This window comes from Macrotis lagotis, chromosome 1 (assembly GCF_037893015.1).
Source record: "Macrotis lagotis isolate mMagLag1 chromosome 1, bilby.v1.9.chrom.fasta, whole genome shotgun sequence".
Classification (NCBI taxonomy): Eukaryota; Metazoa; Chordata; class Mammalia; order Peramelemorphia; family Peramelidae; genus Macrotis; species Macrotis lagotis.
Genome location: NC_133658.1, coordinates 2,716,201 through 2,739,319, shown reverse-complemented (window position 1 = coordinate 2,739,319; position 23,119 = coordinate 2,716,201). Strand labels below are relative to the sequence as shown.

General features: G+C 42.7%; 1 protein-coding gene across 2 annotated transcripts in view; it reads right to left on the bottom strand.

The window, feature by feature from the left end:
- LDAH (lipid droplet associated hydrolase) overlaps nucleotides 1–23,119 on the bottom strand; it is a 60,180-nt gene that overhangs the window by 16,118 nt on the left and 20,943 nt on the right. For both annotated transcript variants that reach the window (XM_074194862.1, XM_074194872.1), the window contains one exon: nucleotides 12,961–13,130. In XM_074194862.1, coding sequence (XP_074050963.1) covers nucleotides 12,961–13,130 — 170 coding nt within the window. The remainder of the gene's footprint in view (nucleotides 1–12,960; nucleotides 13,131–23,119) is intronic.

Genomic DNA, 23,119 nt, shown 5'->3' with positions numbered 1-23,119 from the left:
ACCACATACTACAATCTGAACTGGATCATCCCATCCTTCTTTCTTCATGGGTATTTCTGGTACCAAGACCAATACCCCCATAACATCTTTCTCCCCCTGGGTAACAAGTGAATGCAAATAGCCCAGTCCACACACAGGCACCGTCTAGAACTGTGACAGTTCCAGGCTGTCACCTAGCCATCCGCTCCAGGCCTCCCAGTTTTCCTTGGTGATGCTGAACTCACTGCATCAACTGATGTCCAGGCTTTGCAAAGGACCAGATGAGACCTCCCAAGGGTTTCCGAATCCAACCCTTTCTTCATTTGGTATGGACAGGGCAGTCCTTCCCACTATCCAGGGACCCTAACTGGCTGGTCATTTCTCAATTGCCTGTCCCCACTGAGGCCAGCTCTTTGCTGAATTCAGTTCTACTGCTATAAATAAACATTTGCATAGATGGGTCCTGGTAGTAGGTTCACCAGTATTTATCAGGAAACTGCTGACTGCAGGGGAAAAGACAGGTCCTTCCCTCTGATGGGGAGACAAGTAGTAACAAGCTGGGGACAGGAGGGGAAGGTGCCTGAGAAAGGCTTCAAGCTGGAGGAGTGACTTGGAGGAGGTAGCAATGAGGACGGAGAGGGCCGCAAGGAAGCTGCGATCATTGGCTCATGATGCAGAGGGTGGCATTGAGAAGATTTTCTCCATGATTCTGGACAGTTCTGCCTCTTTCTTTGATCCCTCTGGAGGTCCACACCTCTTGGGGTTCTATCACAATGGAGTGACTCTGTGTGAGAGTGGAGGGATTGTGGGCCCCTGGGAGGGTAGAGACAGTTTTGACTTTCCTACCTCCAAGGTGCAGGACAGTTAACAGGCAGCACTTCCTAATTGTTGCTGCTTTACCTTGACTAATTCCAGATTCCTTACTAGAAACACTGGATGAATTCACAGCCCCAACAACAATGCACAAACATGTTTGTATGGATCCCCCATCACAATTTAACGGGTGTGAAGTAGAAATGCTGAGTCTGTGTCTCTATTGTAGGCGATTTGGGGCATCTTCCCAATGTGGTTGTTGACCCCTTGTCTTTCTTCTTTGGAGAATCTTGGCTTGTTTGTATCCTGACTGTTATGTTTTGGGAAAAGGCTCTTTGCATATTTATCACAGCAAACCTCTGTGGAAGAACTTTGCTAACAGATTGCTTTCTTGGTAGGCTGAAACAAGTTAATTAAAGCAGTTGGTGGTACGGTGAATGGAGCCCTGGACTCAGAACTACCTGATTTCAGAGTTGGCCTCAGATATGCAACTGGGAGGCCAGTCCCTTCACCTCTGTCTGCCTCAGTTGTAAAATGGGGATAATGACAGCTGGTGTGAGAAGTCAAATAAACACATGCCTGACACACTGAAGATTCTTAAGAAATGCCTTCTCCTTCCTGTCTAATTTTACCTGCAAACATTCTTCCCTTCCATGTAGTGAGCTCCCCAATGCTCTCCGACTCTTCTTCTTTCCAGCCTTTCTCTCTGGGCTGTGTGTATATTTGGTATAAAATGCTGATAGAATCTTAGTTTCTGCCATGGTGCCTTCCAACTTTTCCTGGGTTTTTGTCAGAGTATGTATCTGATCCAACCAAGATGTTCTACTGATCAGTTTTGGTTTTAACCAGTGCTATAGAATTTTGATGATTACAGTTTTGAGGTAGGTACTTCTACATCACCCCCTCCCCTTAAAATCCCTCCCAATTTCTTTCCCAGTTTTCAATATTTTCCTAGAAATTTTTGACCTTTTGTTCCTCCAGAGGAATTTTGTTATTATATTTTCAAGTTTAAGAAATGAATTCTTTGGCAATTTGGTAGGGCACTTAATTCTTAATTTAAGAAATACTGTCATTTTTAATATCCTAGTATATTAACTATGCGCAGTTAACATCTCTCTGACTGTTAAGTCTCCCTTTATTTCTGTAAAGAATGCTCAGTGGTTATGTTCATATAATTCCTGTGTATGTCCTGGTCAATGTTCCAGATATTTTATACCCTCTGCAGTTATGTCAAAAGGAATTTGATTTTCTAGTTCCTCCTGAGAGTTTTTGTTTCTCATATGTGAAAGGTGGATGTGTGTTTAAAGGTCGTTTAAAATATTTTACTTTGTTGAAGTTAACTATTTTGATGAGTTTTTAAACTAAATCTGTAGGTTTCTTTCTCCAAGTAAGCAATTATAACCTCTACAAGAAAGAATAATCTTGTTTCCTCTTTTCCCATGCTTGTTCTTCAACTGCTTTTTATCTTATTGCTACAGCTATTGTCTTTAGATCTAAATCCAATTACAGTGGTGACAACAGAATCCTTGCTTCACCCCTGATTTTACTGGAAAGGCTGCTAGTGTTTCTTCATTACCAATAATACAATTTGAAAGTTTATGTAGATAATACTTACTATATCATAGAAGACTCTTTATTTCCAGATTTTTTTAAAACAAAAGGGGGGGGGCAGCTAGATGGCACAGTTAATAGAACACCAGCCCTGGAGTCAGGATTACCCAAGTTCAAATCTGGCCTCAGATACTTACTAATTACCTAGATGTGTGACCCTGGGCAAGTCACTTAACCCTATTGCCTTGCAAAAAAAACCAAAACAAAACCCTTAAAAAACAACAAGGGATATTGTATTTTATCAAAGGCTTAAAAAATCCTATTGATATACCATAAAGTAAAGGATTTATGTATTATCAAGACAACCCCAAATAAGGTCATGAAGATTGGATGAGTCAACAAAAACAGCATGAAAGGGATGGGGAGGTAATAGACCTTGATTATCCTTTGGACATTTTGGGGGAGGAAAAAAAAAGAGATATAGGGGATGCCTCAGTGCACTGAAATCAGGAAGACCCGAGTTCAAATGGAGCCTCAGACACTAGCTTTGGGATGCTGTCCCCTCTGTCTGCCTCTGTTTCTTTAAAACAGGGATCCTAATAGTTCCTCCTTTCCAGGATCATTGAGACTCTTTGCTGGGTGCTCAGCACATAAATGTTACTTATGATCAATGTATGATAAGCATCACAAGAGTCTGTCATTATCACTGTGAAGGACCAGGGCTAAGGGGGAACCTGGAGATACACACAGAAAAAGAATCCAGGGACACCTCAAATGGAAGGAGTCACTCTCAGAAAAGCTGTGGTGACCTTCTGCTGGGGGAGAAGCAGGCTGAGTGAGGGAAGGAAAATGGTTCTGTTCCAAGGGCTTAGAAGGGAAAAGGGGCATTCCATGAAAAGGACATGATCACAAACAGACAAACCATTAACAACAGAAGAACTGGGGCTTCCAGATCAGGCATCTAGGAAGTAAGACTTCAAAATGAAGGGAAAGGATCAACCACTGAATGGGATCAAGGACCCCAAGGAATGCGAGAAGAACATGGACCACAATAAACTATTCCTGAGGGGTATAAAAGAGAAATGTGAATTATGGGAACAGAATTTATGTCCTGCAAAGATTATGAGCAGGACAGAAAAACTAGAATCTGCCACGGCCAGTTTCACCAAAGAAACAAAGAGAATAATAGACAAACTGCAAATACAAGGAAGGGAAGGACCACCTTGGACAAGAGGATCAAAACCCAAGAGCATAAATAGGAAGTCTGCTCCCTCTGACAGCAAAACATCCTGATCTTGAAGATAGAATATGCAAACACAACCTAAAGATCATAGGTTTCCCAGAAAAGCATGAGAGGACAAAACCTTTAGCATGTTAATAAAGGAAATAATAGGGAATTTGACAGAACTATTGAAGACCGAAAAGGAAACCCTAAAGAATTCACAGATCACCTCCAAGAAATGACCCCAAGACTGAAGACTCTGAGACATATAGTAGTTAAATGGAAAAATTCAATTCAGAAACAAATTCTTTAAGACATTGGGAGGAAAGCCACCAAATAAGGACAAGGCCAGGAGACTACAGTCTGAAGAGGCAGGCAGCTGACTTGGACTCTTTGGGGCCAAAGAGGCAGGCTGTTCAGTAATAATGAGGAACTGGAGACATTTGTTAGAAAAGAAAACCAGAACTGAAGAGATGATCTACTCCCCCAAACAACAGAAATGTAGGAGGAGTAAAGAAATGCAGAGAGTGGTAAAGATTGAGAAGAGGCTTCTCTCTAAAGACCCAAGGAGACAGGGGCAAAGTCTGTTCTAAATTCTACTCTCCTTCCTTCCAATCTCCTATTCCATTAAAAAAGGAGAAAAAAGAAACAAATTCCTTATAACAAATAGGTAGAGTCAAGTGAAATCAATTTCCTTATTGGCTGTCTACAAGAACACAGACTCCTCATTTCACATTAGAGGTGGATCACAGGTTCCATCATCATAGATGGTTGCTGGTTATGGTGTCAACCCTAGTTCTCTCATCTTTCAAAACTGACTGTCTTTACAGTGTTAGAAGTCCTCAAAATTGATGTCCACCAGAAAAAGATATGACTTGCTGAGGGCTCATAAGATGGTTAGCAATAGAGTTTTTAACAGATATTTATACACACACACCCCTTATACTCCTATACACTTAGTGGACTACAATACAGTGTAGAAAAATCTTTTATATGCATGGGAAAACCAAAAAATTCAAGTGACTTGCTTTACTGCAATATTCACTTCATTGTGGTGGTTCCAGAATTGAACCTACAATTTCTTTGAAGTATGCCTGTGATTTTTTGGTAGTTTGGTGTGGTATAGTATGGGGTAATTTATTTAGGAAGCACTGTCTTTTTAATTATTATATTGACTCTGCCCACCTACCCAAGAGTAATCAATAATTTTCTAATTGTTTAGGGCTATTTCTGTAGACAGTAGTAATTTTTAATTTTGTTTTTGTTTTAGGTTTTTGTAAGGCAATGGGGTTAAGTGGCTTGCCCAAGGCCATACATCTAGGTAATTATTAAGTGTCTGAGGCCGGATTTGAACCCAGGTACTCCTGACTCCAGGGCTGGTGCTTTATCCACTACACCATCTAACTGCCCCTTGGTAGTAACTTTTTAAAAAGTTCTTAGGTGTATCTTGGTAGACAGATTTCTAAGTAGACTATACATAGTTGTATATGGATAAAATAAATTGCATTATTTCAAATGCAATTAACTGAACTTTCTTGTTAGGTTTTTATTAGTATTATACAAAATTACTGATGATTTGTATGGATTTTCTTTGAATATCCCTCAAATTTGCTGAAGTTACCTGATTTAAATTTTAATTTTTTTAGTTGATTATTTATAATTCATCAGCAAAAAGCAATCATTTTAATTTGTCTTTCCCAAGGCTGGCCTATAACTTCAATTTGTTTTTCTCATCTTACAGGTCTGGCCAATAATTCTAAGGCTGTGTCAGATGGAAGGAGCAAGAATGGGTGTCCTTGTTTCAATCCTGATTGTTTTGGAAAGGATTCTAACTCATCTTCTTTACATAGAATGGTAGCTCTGGGTTTTGAACAGTGAAGAAATGTGAAGGGTAGATTGAGGGTAGAAAAAGAGCCCTCTATTCTGGGGCTGAGTCAAGAAAAGTTCTATTTATTCCTATGTTTTCTAGTGGTTTTAACCAAGATGATTTTGCTAAAAAGTCTTTTTTTTAACATCTCTTGACATAATCCTGTTATTTTGTTCTGAACATAACTTTTCTATTATGTTGTTTTAATCTCTTTGCTGATACTGAATTTCAAATTTCTGCATTATGCTCATTAGCTTTTTTCTCTTTTCTTGCTGTTTCTCCCCACTCCTGTCTCTTTTCTTCGTTTCCTCTCTTGCTCTGTCTTTCTTTCATATGAAGACCAAATCTGTGTCATAGAAGGAATTTGGCATGCTCCTTTTTGCAAAAGTTTACAGTAATATCAGATTTACTTGTTCTTTGGATATTTGATGGAATTCAGCAGATGAATTCATCTGGTTCTGGAGTTCTTTTCTTTGGAAGTTCATTTGTAGACTGTCCAATGATTTCCTCTAAAAATGGGCTGATAAAATTATTTCTTGTTCTATTTATCTTGGTATTTCATATTTTTGTAAATATTCATTTGTTTAATTTTAGTTATGGGTTTTATTGGCATATAGATGGGCAAAAGTTTCTAATAATAGCCTTTATTTCATTTGTTGCAAATTCTCCTTTTGCATTTTTGTTATTGCTAATTTGATTTTCCTCTTTCTTTTTAATCAAATTAGCTAATGGTTCATTGATTTCAGTGTCTTCTCATTTCCATGAGTAGCCTGCTTGCTGGTCATGGTATCAACCATAGTATCAACCAATCAACTCTCTCATCTTTCAAAGCTGATTGTCTTTATGGTGTTAGAAGTCCTCAAAACTGGTGTCCATCAGAAAAAGGTATGACTTGTTGAAGGCTCATAAGATGGTTAGCTTTTCTGACTGACTTCTGACTCAGCCTCAGAATAGAGAGCTCTTTTTCTACCCTCAACTATAACTCTCTCTGATCCCTCTAGCATATAAAGATCTTTCCTAAGTCTGAAGGGTGATTTTTAATTCCTTCCTAAGGCTAAATTCACCCAGCTAATTTAGGGGATCCTCACTAGGCAGCGCCTTCACCCTTGGCCGGTCTCTCACTTTGAAGAAAGTTCTCCTTACAACACTACATTCCACAACACCTGACAAAAGGCTGCCTAAGAAAGGTTAAAGAGAGGACAAAGAAAGAGACATTAGGAAGATGAAGAAGGTGTGAATTGAGGGGCTTTTGTTGTGGAGGGACGAGGGCTGAAAGATCTTGGACTAATGAGGGAACCTGACTCAGTTTTCCACGACTTTGCCCCTCCCCCACCTGCTGGGATGGATCTAGGAACTGGTACGTGCCTTCCCTCCAATGGTAAAGGCTGCAGTCCATTCCACTTTCTTTCATGCTCCTCATGCTGAATGACAAAGGCAACAACATCTGTTTCAATGAGTTATACATTCTCAGTTCCCACTTTGGAGCTGATGAACCCTGACAAGCTTTTTCTTTGGTTCAGAGGCTAAATGACTGTGTTAGTTTAGTCACATGTCTAAATGAAATAAAGGGCAGCTAGGTGGTGCAGTGAATAGAGCACTGGCCCTGGAGTCAGGAGGACCTGAGTTCAATTCCAACCTCAGATGCTTAATAATTACCTGTGTGACCTTGGGCAAGTCACTTAAACCCATTGCTTTGCAAAAATCGAAAAAAAATATCAAAGAACAACAAATGGAATGTGGCTTAAGTAAGACTGATGTGCTTAAAAGAATTAACTAGGAATTCTCATTTCTACAGCTGAAGGTGTTTTTTCTTTATCCTGCACAAAACAAAGAGGGTTGAATTGGGGGAGTAGGGGAGAGGAAACGCTGCTCATACAAGCTTCTAAAATTCAATACTATAAATATGCTCATTTTGGTCTGAACAGGGCAAAGAGCTCCCCTATCCCTCAAGAGGTGTGGGATGATGGTGGGTGTCAGCAGGTGTCTGTGTGGGAAGCCCACCTCTTGATATCGCTGTTTCCCCCCCCCTCCACACACACATCCAAAGAGGAGAGCTGTGCACCTCTGTGGAGAGCTCAGCAGGCCCACAAGGATGATTGGGGCAGTCCCCAAGTCATTTCCAGGGAGCACAAAAACATTCATCCTAATTGTGCACATTGTCAGAGACAACAGACATCCCCTAAGTGAATCAAAGTAGGGATTTCCTTATTGTGGACTGAGCAACCAAGATTAAAAACAGAAAAAAAAGGTCAAAATGAAATGGACCAAGTCACAATAGAGAATGGAGCATTCAAGAGAGGCAAACAGCAATGCCATTTAAGGCACCAGGCTGAAACAGGAAGCAGGTCTTGTAATGGGGTCAGTTGCAGCTCAAAGTCTGTATGCAACACCAGTCCCCCATCCTGGAAGGATCACCCCCTAAATGTTTCAGCATGTTGGAGCTCTAGGCTGCTGGCTCCAGGAATCTTTGTAGAGGAGAGGGTCCCAGAGACTGCCTCCTTCTCTGCTCTGACCCCAAAGGGAGAGTCCCACCAGGGAGCCTCCAGGAAGAGTCTGGGAAGAAATGGCTTGCTGAAGGCTGGAGAGAGCTCAGCCACCCTCAGCCCAGTCCCACCAGAGTGAGACTTTCTGGGTAGTCTTCTAGCCCAGCAAGAGTAATGTGGGGATGGGAGGGTGGACTTGGTCTATGAGGGTCAGGCAGGACACTCAGAGTAGAAACAGATTGTGGCAAGGATGACACTGACTGATTACAGGGGAATGCAGTGATCCCAACAGAAATACCCCCTTGTTTCAAAGGCTCATTCTATGGAAGTCAGACTGACATGGGACAAGTGAAGACCTTGTATGTATGAGCTTTCTCATGACTTCTTTTTTGTTAGTCCTCAATGGGGGCTCGTTGGGCAGCTCACTCTATGTGGATTAGGGGCTGGGGGGGAAGAGAGAGAGAAGGGAAGCTCACAAAGATTGTGGGTTAAGTGAATGTGTGAAGTGTAAGTGGATCACCTTCCAGGTGATACTAAGGGGACTAAAAGGTGTCCTCTTGAAGGGAAACACAAGAGAGGACTGGGTTATCAATCAGTCAACCAGCAATATTGCATTTCCTGTCTCTTAATGGCAAATCCCAGGCTTTGCTCCCGGGGTGTGTGTGTGTGTGTGTGTGTGTGTGACATTCTAATGGAAGAGATCATGAGCAAACAGTAAATTCTCCAAAGGGAGCTTTTACTAAACTGGATGGAGCTGGCACAGGCTAAGTGCTTAATATATACTGACTGGTTTTCACGTCCTTCTGCTCCTCAACTGCTGGGCACCCCTCAGAGCCCCACTGGTGGCCACCACAAAGAGAGCAAGGAATATTCTGGAGAGCCTAAGTCTGAGCTTGCTTTTGCTTAGGACTAATCACTCCCTTAATCTACTCTGTAATTCGTTCTTGTCCCCTTTCCTTCCTGTTTCTCTGCTGATTGAAATGTATTTCCACACCCATATGTGGTATGAATTCTTCTCTCCTTTGGCCAGTAGGAGGTTCATTCCTTTGACTTGTGTGCCTCAATTATGTGAGATGATTCCCCTAAGCTCCCCCTATCCCCAGATTCCTCTTCCTTTTCTTCTTGTGAGGTCAAGATCTAACACCACTCTCAGGGCTCCTGTCTATCTGGTGTTGTGTCATCTCAGTTGTGTCCAAGTCTTTGAGGTCCCATCTGGGTTTGCCATTTCCTTCTCCAGTTCATTTTATAGATGAAGTATTCATTAAGTGAGGCATGGAATAGGGCTAAATGACTAAGCCCCCCAGAGTCTCCTGACTCCTGCACTCTATCCACTAGGCCACCTCATTGCCCAACTAGACAGAATCTAATTAATTAGACTTCCTCTATGAAGATCACTGACAACAGAGTTCCGAGAGGACATGTGTGCATCATCTCCCCACATTAGGATGAGAGCAGTTTAACCTTCTTTAGCCCCTTCTGATGGTTCTCTTAACTCCTAAGTTGGAACTTCAAAGTGCCTACAGAACTCTAGTCTTTTCATCAGGAATGCTTGGAAATCCTGTTTCATTAAAAGGTCATTTTCTCCTTGTACTCAGTTTTGCGGTTAAGTTATTCTTGGCTGTAAGCTAAATTCTTTCCCTTCTGGAATATATTCGAGGCTCTCTGCTCCTTTATATTGGTGGCTGCTAAATCATCTGTCATTGACTCATTTCCTTCTTGCTGCTTGCACATAATATTGTTCTCTGATGTGAAGCTTTGGGTTTTGGCTGTGAGGTTCCTGGGATTTTTCATAAGGAGCAGCTTCTTTTAGTTCCTACTTGGTCTTTGGATAGAGAGAGATCTCGTGATGTCCAGGCTCTTTTTATGGCAACATCTTTCACAGTCAGCCTGCCCGCCCAGGGATTCTTCAATGATTTCTCCTCCATCTGTTTCCTAAGTCAATGGTTCTTGTTATGAGATTCCTTACAATTTCTTCCATTTTTTTCTTTTGACTTCCATTTAGTATATTTTTGTGGCTTCTTGGAGCCACTGGCTTCCCTTGGGCCCAGTCGCTTTTTCAGGAATTTGCTGCCTCTTGGACCAAACTTTTCAATTCTTTCTACCAAAGTTCTCCTTGCTTTTTCCCAAGTTTTTCTTTCCTCTGTTTCAGCACCCAAGTCATGTTCTCCTCAGAGGCTTTGCTCGTAGCTATTCTGTGGCCCTCCTCTTCTCCTGAGTCTGCAGAAATGACTCTTTAGATTTGGTCTGGTGTTTGGAGGTGAAAAAGGGGCTGCCCTCAAACTCAAAGCTTTAGCATCTGTCTAGTTCTTGGCACAACCAGAAACACTTCAAGGAGAATTCTTGGCTCCATTTCTAACCCACTTAAGGGAATTAGGGGCAGGAGAGCTGGAATCCTGACTCTGTCATTGACACTGAGCTTGGGTGACTGTGGGAAAGTGTGCTAACATCTCTTGTGCTTCAGTTTCCTCATCAGTAGAAGGAGAGGATTGGAGGAGGTGATCCTGTCTGGTCCTAAGATTTGGATATTTTTATCTTCCTGATAACTCAATTTCTCTTTTAATAAAAATGAAAAGGAAGACGTGGATTCCAAGGTTAATTAGAACCCTATTGTCCAGAACACAGAGGTGCTTGATGTGCAGTGGCATTCATCTCCTTCTGAGGTCCACACTCTCCATGGAGTTTTCTTGGCAGAGACACTGGACTAGTTTGCCATTTCCTTTTCCAGCACATTTTACAGATGAGGAAACTGAGGTCAACAGGGTGAAGTGACCTGCCCAGGATCACCCAGCTGGGATGTGTCTGAGGCTGAATTTGAACTCGGGTCTTTCTCCATCATACCACTAAACTGCCCACAATTCTCTATAACAAAACACTAATTCTGATAATCTGATCTCTTCCTGACACTGTAACCAAGGAATAACCCACGTACCCAAAGAAAAATGGATAAACGTGGAAAACCCTTATTCTGGCTGGTATTTCCCTAGAATTCTACCAGCTTCTGTGCCAACATCTCAGATAGAAACCACTTGCCTTGACATCTGACAATCTTCACTTTCCTCCTTTTTGTGGATAAGAGGAGTCATTAGTGCCAGATGAGTGGTAGTTGTGGACATTCCGGCATCAGAACCTCCTCCCCCTTAAGTGATGACACTGACCTTGTACTCCTAGGCATAGAGTCCAAGACCTCACCTTGCTTTGGGGGCACAAAACTTGAATTTCCAAGGCCAACAACAGAAATAGGCAAGGAATAGATGGGGAGCTCTCTACTCGTTGGCAGTGAATCTGACCAGAAAGCCTGGCCAGCTTTCTCTCTGACTGAGGGCCCTGGAGGGAGGGAGGGAGGGGAATCAGGAGTCTCTCTGCCCCCACTGTCCCTTCCAGACTCAGTCTTAGCCTCCTTCATCCAGAAACCTCTGCTCTTCACTCATTGACGCAAAAAAATCCCACCCAATCAAAACTGTGGCAGCCCCAGCCCAGCCCCTTGCATTCTCCTCTCTAGCTCCTGCCCCCCCAAAAGGATTGGAATCCATCTGTAGATGCCCTCCCCCGCACATGTTCCACTTTGCTGATTCAACCTTGACCTTGGAGTTGCATCTCTCCAGATCTCCCTACCTCACCCCAAGCCCTCTCTTCATGTCCCCCATGTCTTCACTCTCCTCCCTCCCCGCCCTCCACCTATGCCTGGGCCACATAAGTTGCACCTTCTCCTCTGCTCCCGAATCTCTCCCTCTTCCCCTGCTACAGCCACCCCTGGCATGGCCACCTCCACCACCTGCCAACAAGCTGCTAATCCAGCTGGGTAGTCCTACAAGGTGCCCACTGACTCATTTCAGCTCCCTCCTTGAGCCCCCCACCATCTCTCAGCTGAAGAATCTCCCTCCTCATTTCTGAAGAGTTGCCTCTTCTCTCCCAATCTCTGTCCAAACAGAAGGTCAGACCCTGAACCCCCTGTGGACTGCCCCACAGATGGGTCCTTCCACCCTCCCCACCCAATGGTCTTCCCAGGTCCTTATGCCCCCTCCACCTGACCCTGAAGGTCATCTCCAAGGGCTCTTCACCCTCAAAGAGCTTCTCTTCCTCTCATTTGGTCCTCTCAAGGTGCCCTCTCAAAGTGACCAATGACCTCATTATTGCCAGATCCAAGACCCTTTCTCAGTTGTCCTTGGTCTGGTCTCTCTGCCCGGCCTAGCCTCCCTCTCTTGATCACCTTTTCTTGGATTCTCTAGACCCTGCTCCCTCCTGGCACTGTCCATTCCTTATCACCTCAACCCTCCCATTCCATTCTCACAATTCTCCCTCTCCCCTCAGCTCCCATGGGTTGAACCTCCATGACAATATGTAGGTGAGTCCAGGCCCAGTCACCCCAAGCTTCAGGCCCCTGCCCCCACCACCTGAACTTTCAAAATGGGCACTGTTCATTCCCTTGTCCCCAAAGTCTCTCCCCCAAACTCCACAGGTCCTCCCCTCTCTCAGACTCATCCCCTCAGCATTCAGCTGGACTCCTCACTCCCCAGAGACAGTTTCACACTTCCACCTTCCCACTGTTTCACATTTTAGGGTCCAGCTCTCACCATCTGCCCTCACTGCCCTTTGGGCCTGGATAGCTCCAGCATCCTGCTTGGCCAGAAGCCTTTCCCACCCCCCACACAGCTAGCATGCCCCTTCTTGAGCTGCCTGCTGTGTAGGTAAGTATGATCTATGCTTGTTATGACCCCCACGAGAGGGGGAGCTGTGGGGAGGCAGGAATGGGTTATGCTTTGGACTTGTGTCCCCAGGACCAGGAGGTCAAACACAGCTCTGTGGACCCCCAAGGCTTCCTCCGAACCATGCCTGGGTCAACCTTTCTGGTGTCTGCTTCCTAAGGCACAATAGAGCACTGGGTTCAGATCCCACATTTGATATCCATAAGTCTCAAGTACTGTGTGTATCCTTGGCCATTGGATGGCCTCTCAATGGCTTGGGCTGAACCCAAGGAGCACTGGCTCAGTGGTGGCCAAATGGCCAATCTCATCTCTGCTCTTTCTAGAACCATGTGCTGTACTCACCGGAAGCTGAGGCACTCGCTTCAGCATCTCGAGCAAAATGTAGGTGCCCACCGAGTGGCCAATGAGCACCAGCTTCACGTTTGCTGGCACGCACCCCCTCAGGAAGGCCAACTTGTGCTCCACTTGACCATCAAGTCCAAAGGGGTCCTCCACTGTGCTGGGACTCGGATCTGAGGAGGAAACACACAGCAAGGGCTTGTGGGCAGCTTTAGGAGTGCCCGAGCACCCTGGAGACTACCAATGGGTCTGGGAGTCCTCCCTCACTCCCCACAATGGTGCTGGGGAGGGCACAGGCCACCACCCTCATTGCTCACTCCCTCCATGCGATCAAACACAATTGGCTCCCAGCCTGGCCTCTTGCCACCCTCCTTGCTTTTCTGCATGTGGTAGAGGCTCCAATGAGGAGCTTTGGGGGCTGCCACACCCAATCTTTATCCCAGTGCTTGTCACAGTGATGAGCACACTGTCTTTCTTTAGGCTTCTTCCTTGCACAGTTCCTCCCTCTATAATCTCCACAATCCGGCCAGGCTGACTCTGGCTGCTTCTCTCAGAGGATGGCTAGGCATGGGCCTCCCCTACTCCTCCTCTCCCCCTCAGGATGTGGTGGGCCTCACAGCTGTGGCAGGTCCCCTCCCCCACCCCTAGTCTCTGCTGGGGCTCCCCCATGCCAGGCTCTCAGGATAAATACTCAGTGGTCACCCAGGAGGTTTTAGATTTCCCATTAGGAGGAAGAGGACAAAGATAACTGACTGTCCTTTTTAAAAAAATTTTAATTTATTTAAAATTTAAAAATTTTCCCCCCAATCTTGTTTCCATCCCTCCACAGAAGGCATTCTGTCAGGCTTTCCATTGTTTCCATGTTATACATTGACCTAAGCTGAATATGATGAGAGAGAAATCAGATCCTTAAGGAAAAAAGTAAAGTAATAAGAGATAGCAAAACTGCATAATAAGATAATGGTTTTTTTTTTAAAATTAAAGGTAATAGTCCTGACTGTCATTTTTGATGCGCTAGTTCTCAGCATCCTCAGGGAACCCCCACTGGATCCCTTCATCTCATCTCCTCTGGGTTGGATGCTACTGCAGGATAAAAGCTGTCTCTGACTTTTTCTATCATAGGTAGAAGTCTAATTCAATTCAATTCAGCCCTCCTAGGGCCTAGGCTCTCTTCAGTCCTGAGGAGTAGAACATAGGAAAACAGAGTCCATATTCTCAAGGACAAGGCATCATCTTGGAGAAGGGAGGGTCACTTCAAGTTGTTTCAAGAATAGAACTTCCTTGAATAAAGCCCTGGGTTCTGTGTGGCCTTGGGCAAGCCACTTAATCCCATTTGCCTTGCAAAAAAAAAAAAAAAAAGAATAGAACTTCCTAGAGGAATGTGACTAAGCTGGGGGGGGGGGGGGGGAAGAGAAGGGCATGCCAGGAAAGTGAGATCAAATGAAGCCTTCCTCAGGCCAAGTCCACTGCTCCAATCACTCCAATCATCATAATCCCATATATAACTGTTACTCTCTTCCTCTAAGCTCTAGGAGCTGTCTCTCACCTTTAGGATCTTCCACTTGGCATCAAAAGCCCTTTACAACCTACCCTTTTCTACACTTCCATGTTTCTTCCACCCCCCCCATACTCCTTGAACCAGTGACACTGGCCCCAAGTCTGTTCCTCAGCTTCCTGACCCCAGGCTTTCCCAACTTCCTTCAAGTCTCAGATAAAATCCCCCCTTCTACAAGAAGCCTTCCCAGCCTCTTTTAATGCCAATATCTTTGCTCTGTGATGACTGTCTTCAAGGCATCCTGTACATAGCTGTGGAATGTTCCATGAACTCCTGGATGGCAGGGACTATCTTCTGTCTTCCTCTGGATTCCCAGAATTTAGCAAAGTGTGGCCACATAGTAGGTACTTAATAAATGACAAAGAATGCTATAGTTCCTTCTTTTAGCCAAGATATCACTGCCAGTCCACAATTATCCAAGGCCTCTAGCCAGGCAAATGTGTATGGCTCATGCCCACAGGTGGACCAGCTGTGCTTGTAGTACCAAGTTAGCAGGTAGAGGGCCTCCAAGGTAAAAAACTGATGCCCATTGCTTTTGTTTTCTCTACAAAGACATCTAAAAACAAGTAAATGAGCTGCCTCCTTATGAATGTTAACATCCCTGTCACTACCTATTATTCAAACCAAAGGAATTCAAGGAGCCACTAATAAGTCCTGTTAGCATTGGGATGAAATCAACTTTATGAAGCCAATAGCACTCAGAGGGAGGTAGAAGAGGACAAAGGAGCCCCGCCAGACCTCAATGATCTCAAATGTCAAAGGTCCTCCAATAAAGCCAGTAACCTTAAGTGTGCTCAGAATTCCCCACCACAGTTCCCAGAGAATGACAGTAACGGGGAAGTGTAGGTTTGTAACCAAGGCCACAAGTTATATTGTTCATGCCTAAGAGGTGGGGGAAGGAACCCTGGCCTGAAGATTCAAAGCTCTCAGTTCAAGTTCTGGCTAAGCCCCTTAAGAACCTTGTAACTGCGGGCAGATCCTATAAAATTTGTTTGAGCTTTAGTGGCCTCACCTCTCGGATGGGGTTAATCACGTGGCTATTAAAAGGAATGAGTATTGAAACTGTAAATTGAGATGAAAACAATCATGGTCAGCATCATTGTTGACAGTGTCAGCCTTTTCCAGGCTGTTCTCCACACTCCCCCAAATTTCTTCTCTAATACCTCAGAGAAATCTCTTCATTGTTCAAGTCTCGATTTCATCCACTAGAAATATCCTCCCCTGCCCCTTTCCTCAGATTGGCTGGTTCTTCTCAGGACTTCCATCCTGAGGAATATACCCAAGTCATTCCTCTCCAGGATGTATTCCTCACTGTCCCAGACATCCTCTATAATGCTTCTATACCTTCATCTTATTTATCTTCCTCTCTATTCCTTTACCATGCATTTTCAAGCTTGCTCCTCTCAAGGTCCAACCTTTGCCCTAAATCCCCCATGACATAAAAGCTGTCTCCATAAATGGGCCTAGGGATCCAAGACTGCCCGAAAATATTTTTAATGGAACAAACTCAAGGGGTGAAGAGAGAAAAATATGGCCAAGCAACAGGACTATGAGAATTTATTCATCATCCCACATCAATTTGTGGGATATTTCAATCTGGAAAAGTCCTTTCTGGTTCCTGTTCTTCATCATCATCATCATCATTATCTTCTTCCTCAACAGAAAATCAGAAGTTACAATGAAAGATTTCCTTGAAACCTAGCAGTAGCTGCTCAGAGACTGCCCTTTCAGAAAACAGGTCCGGTCAATCTACCCTCCCTGGGGGCTGCTGCTTGGTGGTCAAGAAAACAAAAAGAATGACTTGTTACCATCAGGTTCTGCTTAATGTCCATGAATTCTCAGGAGTCTAAAGTGAAAATCTCCATGGCCTCTACAGCCCAGGGTCAACCAAAAGATTATATCACCAAGGTCCATGTCACATGTTTAAAAGTGGTCAAATCACACCATAAGAGATGGGCTCTAAGACTCAAGGAACTTACCTGCTTTATCTAGCATTGTCCAGATGCACTAGATCTCCCACACTCTTCACAAGATCTTTTTATCTGGGCATTCTCATTTTCATTCTTATTCATTAATCAAAAAGCACATGATGAATACTCACAGAACAAACAGTCCTTCTTCAGCAAAGGTCCACTTAGATGCCACCTCATATGGGGCATAAGAGACATGCCAGGAGAGCCCAAAGGTCTAGACCCCAACCCTCTGACCCAAGATTCGGCCAGCCAAGTGCAAGGCCCTCACTGCCAAGTTGCCTACCACTCATGGGTTGTGTGGCAGTGGAGAGAGGGACAATATCATGAACTCTCCAAGTGTGACTATGTTCCTATGTTAGTTCTCAACTTGACATGTTTGGAAAAATAACAAAAAAACCCAGTTCTCTGAGCCCAAGAGAATTACCAACATTTTCCTACACCCAGCAGAATGTAAGCTCCTAGGGGGCAGGGACAGTTCCTTCTCTAGCATGGAGGCAGGTTGATCATCCTCCAGACCTCAGCTGACCATAAGCTAGTAAGCAGGTTTCCAAAGACATTTACAAAATTTGGCTTTTCATTTCACGCTGAAGAACGTTAAGATGACACAAGATCACCTTATTAAATAGGCCCAATGCTTTAAGAACCCACCAAAGTCCTTTCAGATCCTGACTCTGTCATTGAATATCAGCTTATCCTCTGAACTCTGTGACAACTACAAATGTGGTGAGTCTATGATCTGGACTTTTATTCAAGTCACTGATCAAGATGTTCAGCAGCAAAGGGACAAGTACCGAATCCTGGGGCTCTCCACTGGAGACCACCAGATACACTGACAGGAACCATTCATTAGAACTCTTCAAATGGGCCATTCACGTAGTTCAGCACTATCTGGTTATATAATTGCTCTACATATTTCTGTGATTTTCCAGAAGAACACTATGTTCCCCTTATCAAATTCATTATTACAATAGACCCATCATCTCCACAGCACTCCCTTTATCTACCAGTTTAGTAATTCTGTCCAAAGAGGAAGTCAGGCTCCTAAAGCAGGGCTTGCTCTTGGCACAGCCAGGAGCTCTCATCCCTTTTATCACCAATATCTATTGAGTGATTTATTCTGGAGTATTCCCAAGAATCAATGCCAAGCTCACAGGCCTATGGGTCCCAATGAGTGCCATTCTGCCTCTTCCATTTACATTCTCTCTCTAATAGTGTCAAGGCTGTTTGCAGGCCTTCTCTTCCATTAGCATGGGAGAGCAGAGATCATGCTTGAGCCTTAGCTAGGGCCTGACAAGATGTGAAATGATGAATCCATTCTTGCTGACCTCCTGAAGAATGTTCTCTTCTTATTTTGGACAACCAGAACACTTGCCCTTCTCCAATCTGGGGGTCATCATCAAATATCTTGCCAGGGTCAGAGCTATCTCATCAGTCTGAGGATAAAGTTCATACAGGTTAGAGGACCTGGACTCTAGGTTGGCTGGGGCAGTTTCCTGACTGTATTTATTCTGGGCATCCCTTCCCTTTAGTCATGTCCAGGGCAAGGTCTTGCTTAAGATTAAGAATTGAACAATCCAGGGGCAGCTAGGTGGCACAGTGGATGGAGCACTGGCCCCAGACTCTTTAATAATTGTCTAGCTCTGTGACCTTGGGCAAGTAAATTAAACCTGACTTAAATAAATAAAATTTAAAAACAAGAATTGAGCAATTCTTTCTCCAGTGTCCCTGCCAGTGGTCAGTAATGGTCTTATCTCTCTCAACTTTGATCTTGCTTTTTCTTCCAGCATAGGTTTGAAAACACAAAGTCCACCTGGGGCTCTTGGCTCCCTTGTTCTAGGCTGCAGCAGGATGATGCCAAGCTCTCCTGCTCCTGCCCATCTTCTACGTTTTCAAAAATCTAAGCTGGCAAATTTCTGGGGCATTCACGTTGGTCTCTGAATCACCTGACATTGTCACTCCAGTTCCTTCCTTCTGTTCTAACAACTCCAATTCCCCTTCTCCACTCCTAACCAATCTCCTCCAATATGGCTCACCCATCCATCCCTCCATTTGATTAACTCCTTTCTTTATTGTTCCCCTTTGAGGCTCCTCAATAGTTTGGTGAATAAAACTCTGAACTTGGACACTCAGTCATTTTGGTCCTGTCTGACTCTTGGTGACCCCACTGGGAGTTTTCTTGTCTGAGATCCTAGAGGGGTCTGTCATTTCTTTCTTCATTTCATTTCAAAGATGAGGAAACTGAGGCAAACAGGATGAAGTGACTTACTCAGGTCACACAGCTAGTATTTGAGACTGGATTGGAATTCAGCTTTTCCCAAACCTAGGCCTGATGTTTTATTCATTGTGCTACTCAGTTGCCTCTGAGTTCAAATCCTTATTTTTGTTTTGACTCCCCTGGTCTACCTCCACCATTTAGCCCTGTTCAAATCTGTACCAAGTATTTGTGGGTGGGTGGGGTAGTCCATGTCCATGAACCATAACTCTCTTTGGTCACATGATTGTCCTATGTGCAGTGAACCAGTAGGGTAGGAATTTACGATGCAAGTGTCCATGGGAACACAGGACTAGAATTTCTGATGAGAAATCTGTCATGGAGGTTGGAACTCTGTCACCCACCCCCCAAAAGAGTTTACATGTCCCCATCCTCTGGGTGGTTTCTTACTCTTTTTCTCGAGATTACTCCATGAGAGCCTGGGGAGCGGCTCGTTCCCCCACTGTTGTCCATGAAGGATGAAGAGAATGTGGCATGTCTGGAACATTCCAATTGTTTATATTTTGCCAGACTTCCCCTTGAGAAGGCTTCCATCTGGGAAGATCTTTCTCCTTTTCACTCCTGCACTGGCTGCATTACTGGAGCACAGATGAAGTTAGAAACAGGACTCAGCATGCGATTGACCTCTTTCTGGCTCCAGGCAATTCTTGGGCTACCCAAAACGGCACAGTGGCAGGGGAAAGACTCAGAATTGCTAGGAAGCCAGAACCAGACTTCTTTGGACACAGTATGGGGCAGGGCCATGCTGGCTTCTAGAGACAGGGGATTTAGCCTACAAGATTCACCCTCCACTCTTACTCCTTCCTAGGCTCTCAGGAGGAGCTTGAGGTCAAGTGCACCAATGGCACAAAGGGGGATTCCAAGGAGCCAAAGTCTCCTTTAGCCTTTCTTTTGAGCCTACTGGAGCTGCACCCTGTTAACCTTTTATGGAAGAGGCTCTCCCAGAATGCTGGGAAAGCCTCAGCTGCTGCTTAACCCTCAATTCAAACCTGTCTCCCTCAGCCCCCCTGATGGGAGACCCCAATCCCTAGGGAAACCTTGCTCCTCCGAACTTCCTTTACATTTGACCTAATGTTGAATGGAATCACCTCCCACCCAAGGGCACTGCAAAGAACACAAGGATCCAAGACAAGTACAAAGGTCTCAGGAGGGAAAACACTACCCATATCCAGAGAAAGAACTGATGGACCTGAATACACAATTTTTTTCACTTACTTTTTTTTGTATTTTTTTTCCTCTTTTGATCTATTTCTTCTTTCAAAACTGACACTAATATGGAAATATGTCCCACAAGATAGCACATGTATAACTTAAATCAAACTGCCTATCCTTTTAGGAAGAAAGGAGAAGAGATGGGAGGGAGAAAAATTTGGAACTCAAATTCTTGTAAAAATTAATGCTAAAAATTTTCGTGAGAATTGGGGAAAAAATTAACATACTATAAAAAAGGAATAGAAAGTTGTACATTATAGATTTGTAGTTTCATGTGCAATCATCTTTTCTATTATACTATATTATAGAAATGCTTGTTTTATTGCAGAAATTAAAAAATAATTAATTTTTAAATTCCTCCTATGACACAGCTTATGGTCTTGATGAATACTGATGAAAAAAATTTTTAAATAAAATACTAGCATGAAGATTACAGCGATATATGCAAAGATTATACAGTATGAGCAGGCTGGATTTATACCACAAATGCAGAATTGGTTTTCTATTTTGTTGTTATAATTGTGTTTGATTCTTTTTTGACTCCATTTGGGGTTTTCTTGGCAAAGATAGTATCATTTCTATTTAAGTAGTATCATTTTTCTATTTAACAGAAGAGGAAGCTGAGGCAAACAGGGTTAAGTGGCTTGCTTAGGGTGACCTACCCATATCTGAAATCATGAAGATGAATCTTCCTGACTTAAGGCCAGGACTCTCTCTAAAGACTGGGCCACGAGCAAAAGTGAGCCACCAAAAAAATCCATCAATAACCATATGAAAAAATGCTCTAGCTCATGATGGTTAAGATGACAGAAAAGGAAAAAGACAAATGCTGGAGGGACAATGGAAAAACAAATATACTAATTAATAAAGCTTTGCTGGGGGAGTTGTGAAATGGTCCAACTGTTTTAGAAAATAATTTGAAACTATTGTCTAAAAAGAACTTCAAACTATGACCCAGCTGAGAGATTAAAGAAAATATTTAAGATAGAAAAAAATTAAAAATTATTAAGATATTTAATAATCAATAATAAAATATTTAATGATTATTAAACATATCAAAATATTTAAGATAGCTTCATTTTCAGGGATAAGGAATTGGAAATTGAGGGGATGCAAATCAATTGGGAAATGGTTGAAGAAAAAAATGATATTATGAATGTAATGGAATGCTCCTGAGTTGTAAGAAATGAAGGAAGTGGTTTCAGAGAATCATGAGAAGACTCACATGAACTGAAACAAAGTGAAATGAGCAGAACCAGAAGACTCTATATAATAACTACAGTATTATAAAGACAATCAATCAACTCTGAAGGACTTAGGAACTCTGAGGAGTACAATGATCATAAAAATTTCAAATGATTCATGATGAAACATGCTCTCCAGATAAAGATGGGGCCCAGTGTGCAGATAACGCAAAGGAAAAGAAGGATTTGGAATTCCCTCTGGGTCCAATATCATTGCTTGCTTCACTTTCCTCTATTACCAAACATAAAACCAATATTGTTGTCTGACAGTTGAAAGGATGAAAAAAAATGAAAAATTGTGTTTTTAAAGTCTGTTATCCCCTATCATTTCTCAATAAAACCTTTGTAAAGTGAAGAAGTTATAAGGACTTGAATTCTGTATTGATTTTTCACTATATGGGTTTGCAAACAGTATAACACCCAGGAAGATAGAAACTGAATTTCTAAAATTATTTTCCAAAAAGCAGCAGGACAGCAAATAGCTATTTCATGAAGAAAGTTGTGGTCACAGAAAATAAAACAAAATAAAATAAAGTAAAACAACACAACCGCAGACAATATAAAATATTTGGAGTCTACCTGCCAAGATAAACTAGGGACTATAAGAACACAATTACATAAATAGTGATCTAAACAACTGGAGAAATATTCATTACTGGTGGATAAGTCAATATAAGAAAAATGACAATTTTATCTAAATTAATTTGCTTATTCAAATCACCAATCAAACTACCAAAGGAATATTTTATAGGGCTAGAAAAAAATAAAATTCATCTGGAAGAACAAAAGGTCAAGAATATCAAGGGAGTCAATAAAAAAAAATGTGAAGGAAGGTGGTTTAGTCACCTTATGTTATGTCAAACTATATCACAAAGCAGTAATCATTAAAACAATCTACTATTGACTAAGATACTGAGTGGTGGATCAGTGGAATACATTAGACAAACCATACATGGTAGTAAATATACAGTACATAGCAGTAAGGGTAGGAATTCAATATTTGGCTAAAATTACTAGAAAAATCGTTTGGCAAAAATTAGGTATAGACCGACATCTCTCATTGTATACACCATGTGAGAGAAATTGTTATTAATAACCAATATCTTGGGAAAATTCAAAACTCTCCCTTTCTTCCAAAAGTCCCGATTTAAAAAAAAAAGCTCAATCTCTTGAAGGGTATTACTGATAATGAGATTGAATTAACTCTGCTTAGTCTTGGCCAGACCCTTCCCAGTCTTACAATTAATTTAATCTAAAGTGGGAAAACTCACGTATTCTACTCAAGCTTGGGGAGAGACAGATTCCTTTGTCTAGACAGCTTAAGGTTTCAGGGTGGTCTGCCTATAGAGACAATTTCTCTAAGGGTGACATGAGGCCACCCTAAGCCCTTCAATTGAAAAGTGTATAAACTGTGAGTCCTGCCACCAAGATTGTCTTTGGTCTAAAAAAGATGGTCAAATGCCCATCCTTTTATTAAAACCTAATTATTTGTTAATAATTAATTAACAAAAATGATTAAATTATCCAGAAACTACATCTCTCAAACTTTTTTTGTTTTTTTTTTAGGTTTCTGCAAGGCAAATGGGGTTAAGCGGCTTGCCCCAGGCCACACAGCTAGGTAATTATTAAGTGTCTGAGACCGTATTTGAACTCAGGTACTCCTGACTCCAGGGCTGGTGCTCTATCCACTGTACCACCTAGCCACCCCACTGGCCCACCTAGCAGCCCCTCAAACCTTTTTAACACAAGATAAGGTCAAAATGGGTACATGATTTACACATAAAGGGGTGATCTTATAAGCATATTAGGAGAGTAAGGAATAGTTTACCTGTCACATATATGGATAAGGGAAGAATTTAAGATATCGAGTATGTTACAAAACACAAAATGGATAATTTTGATTATA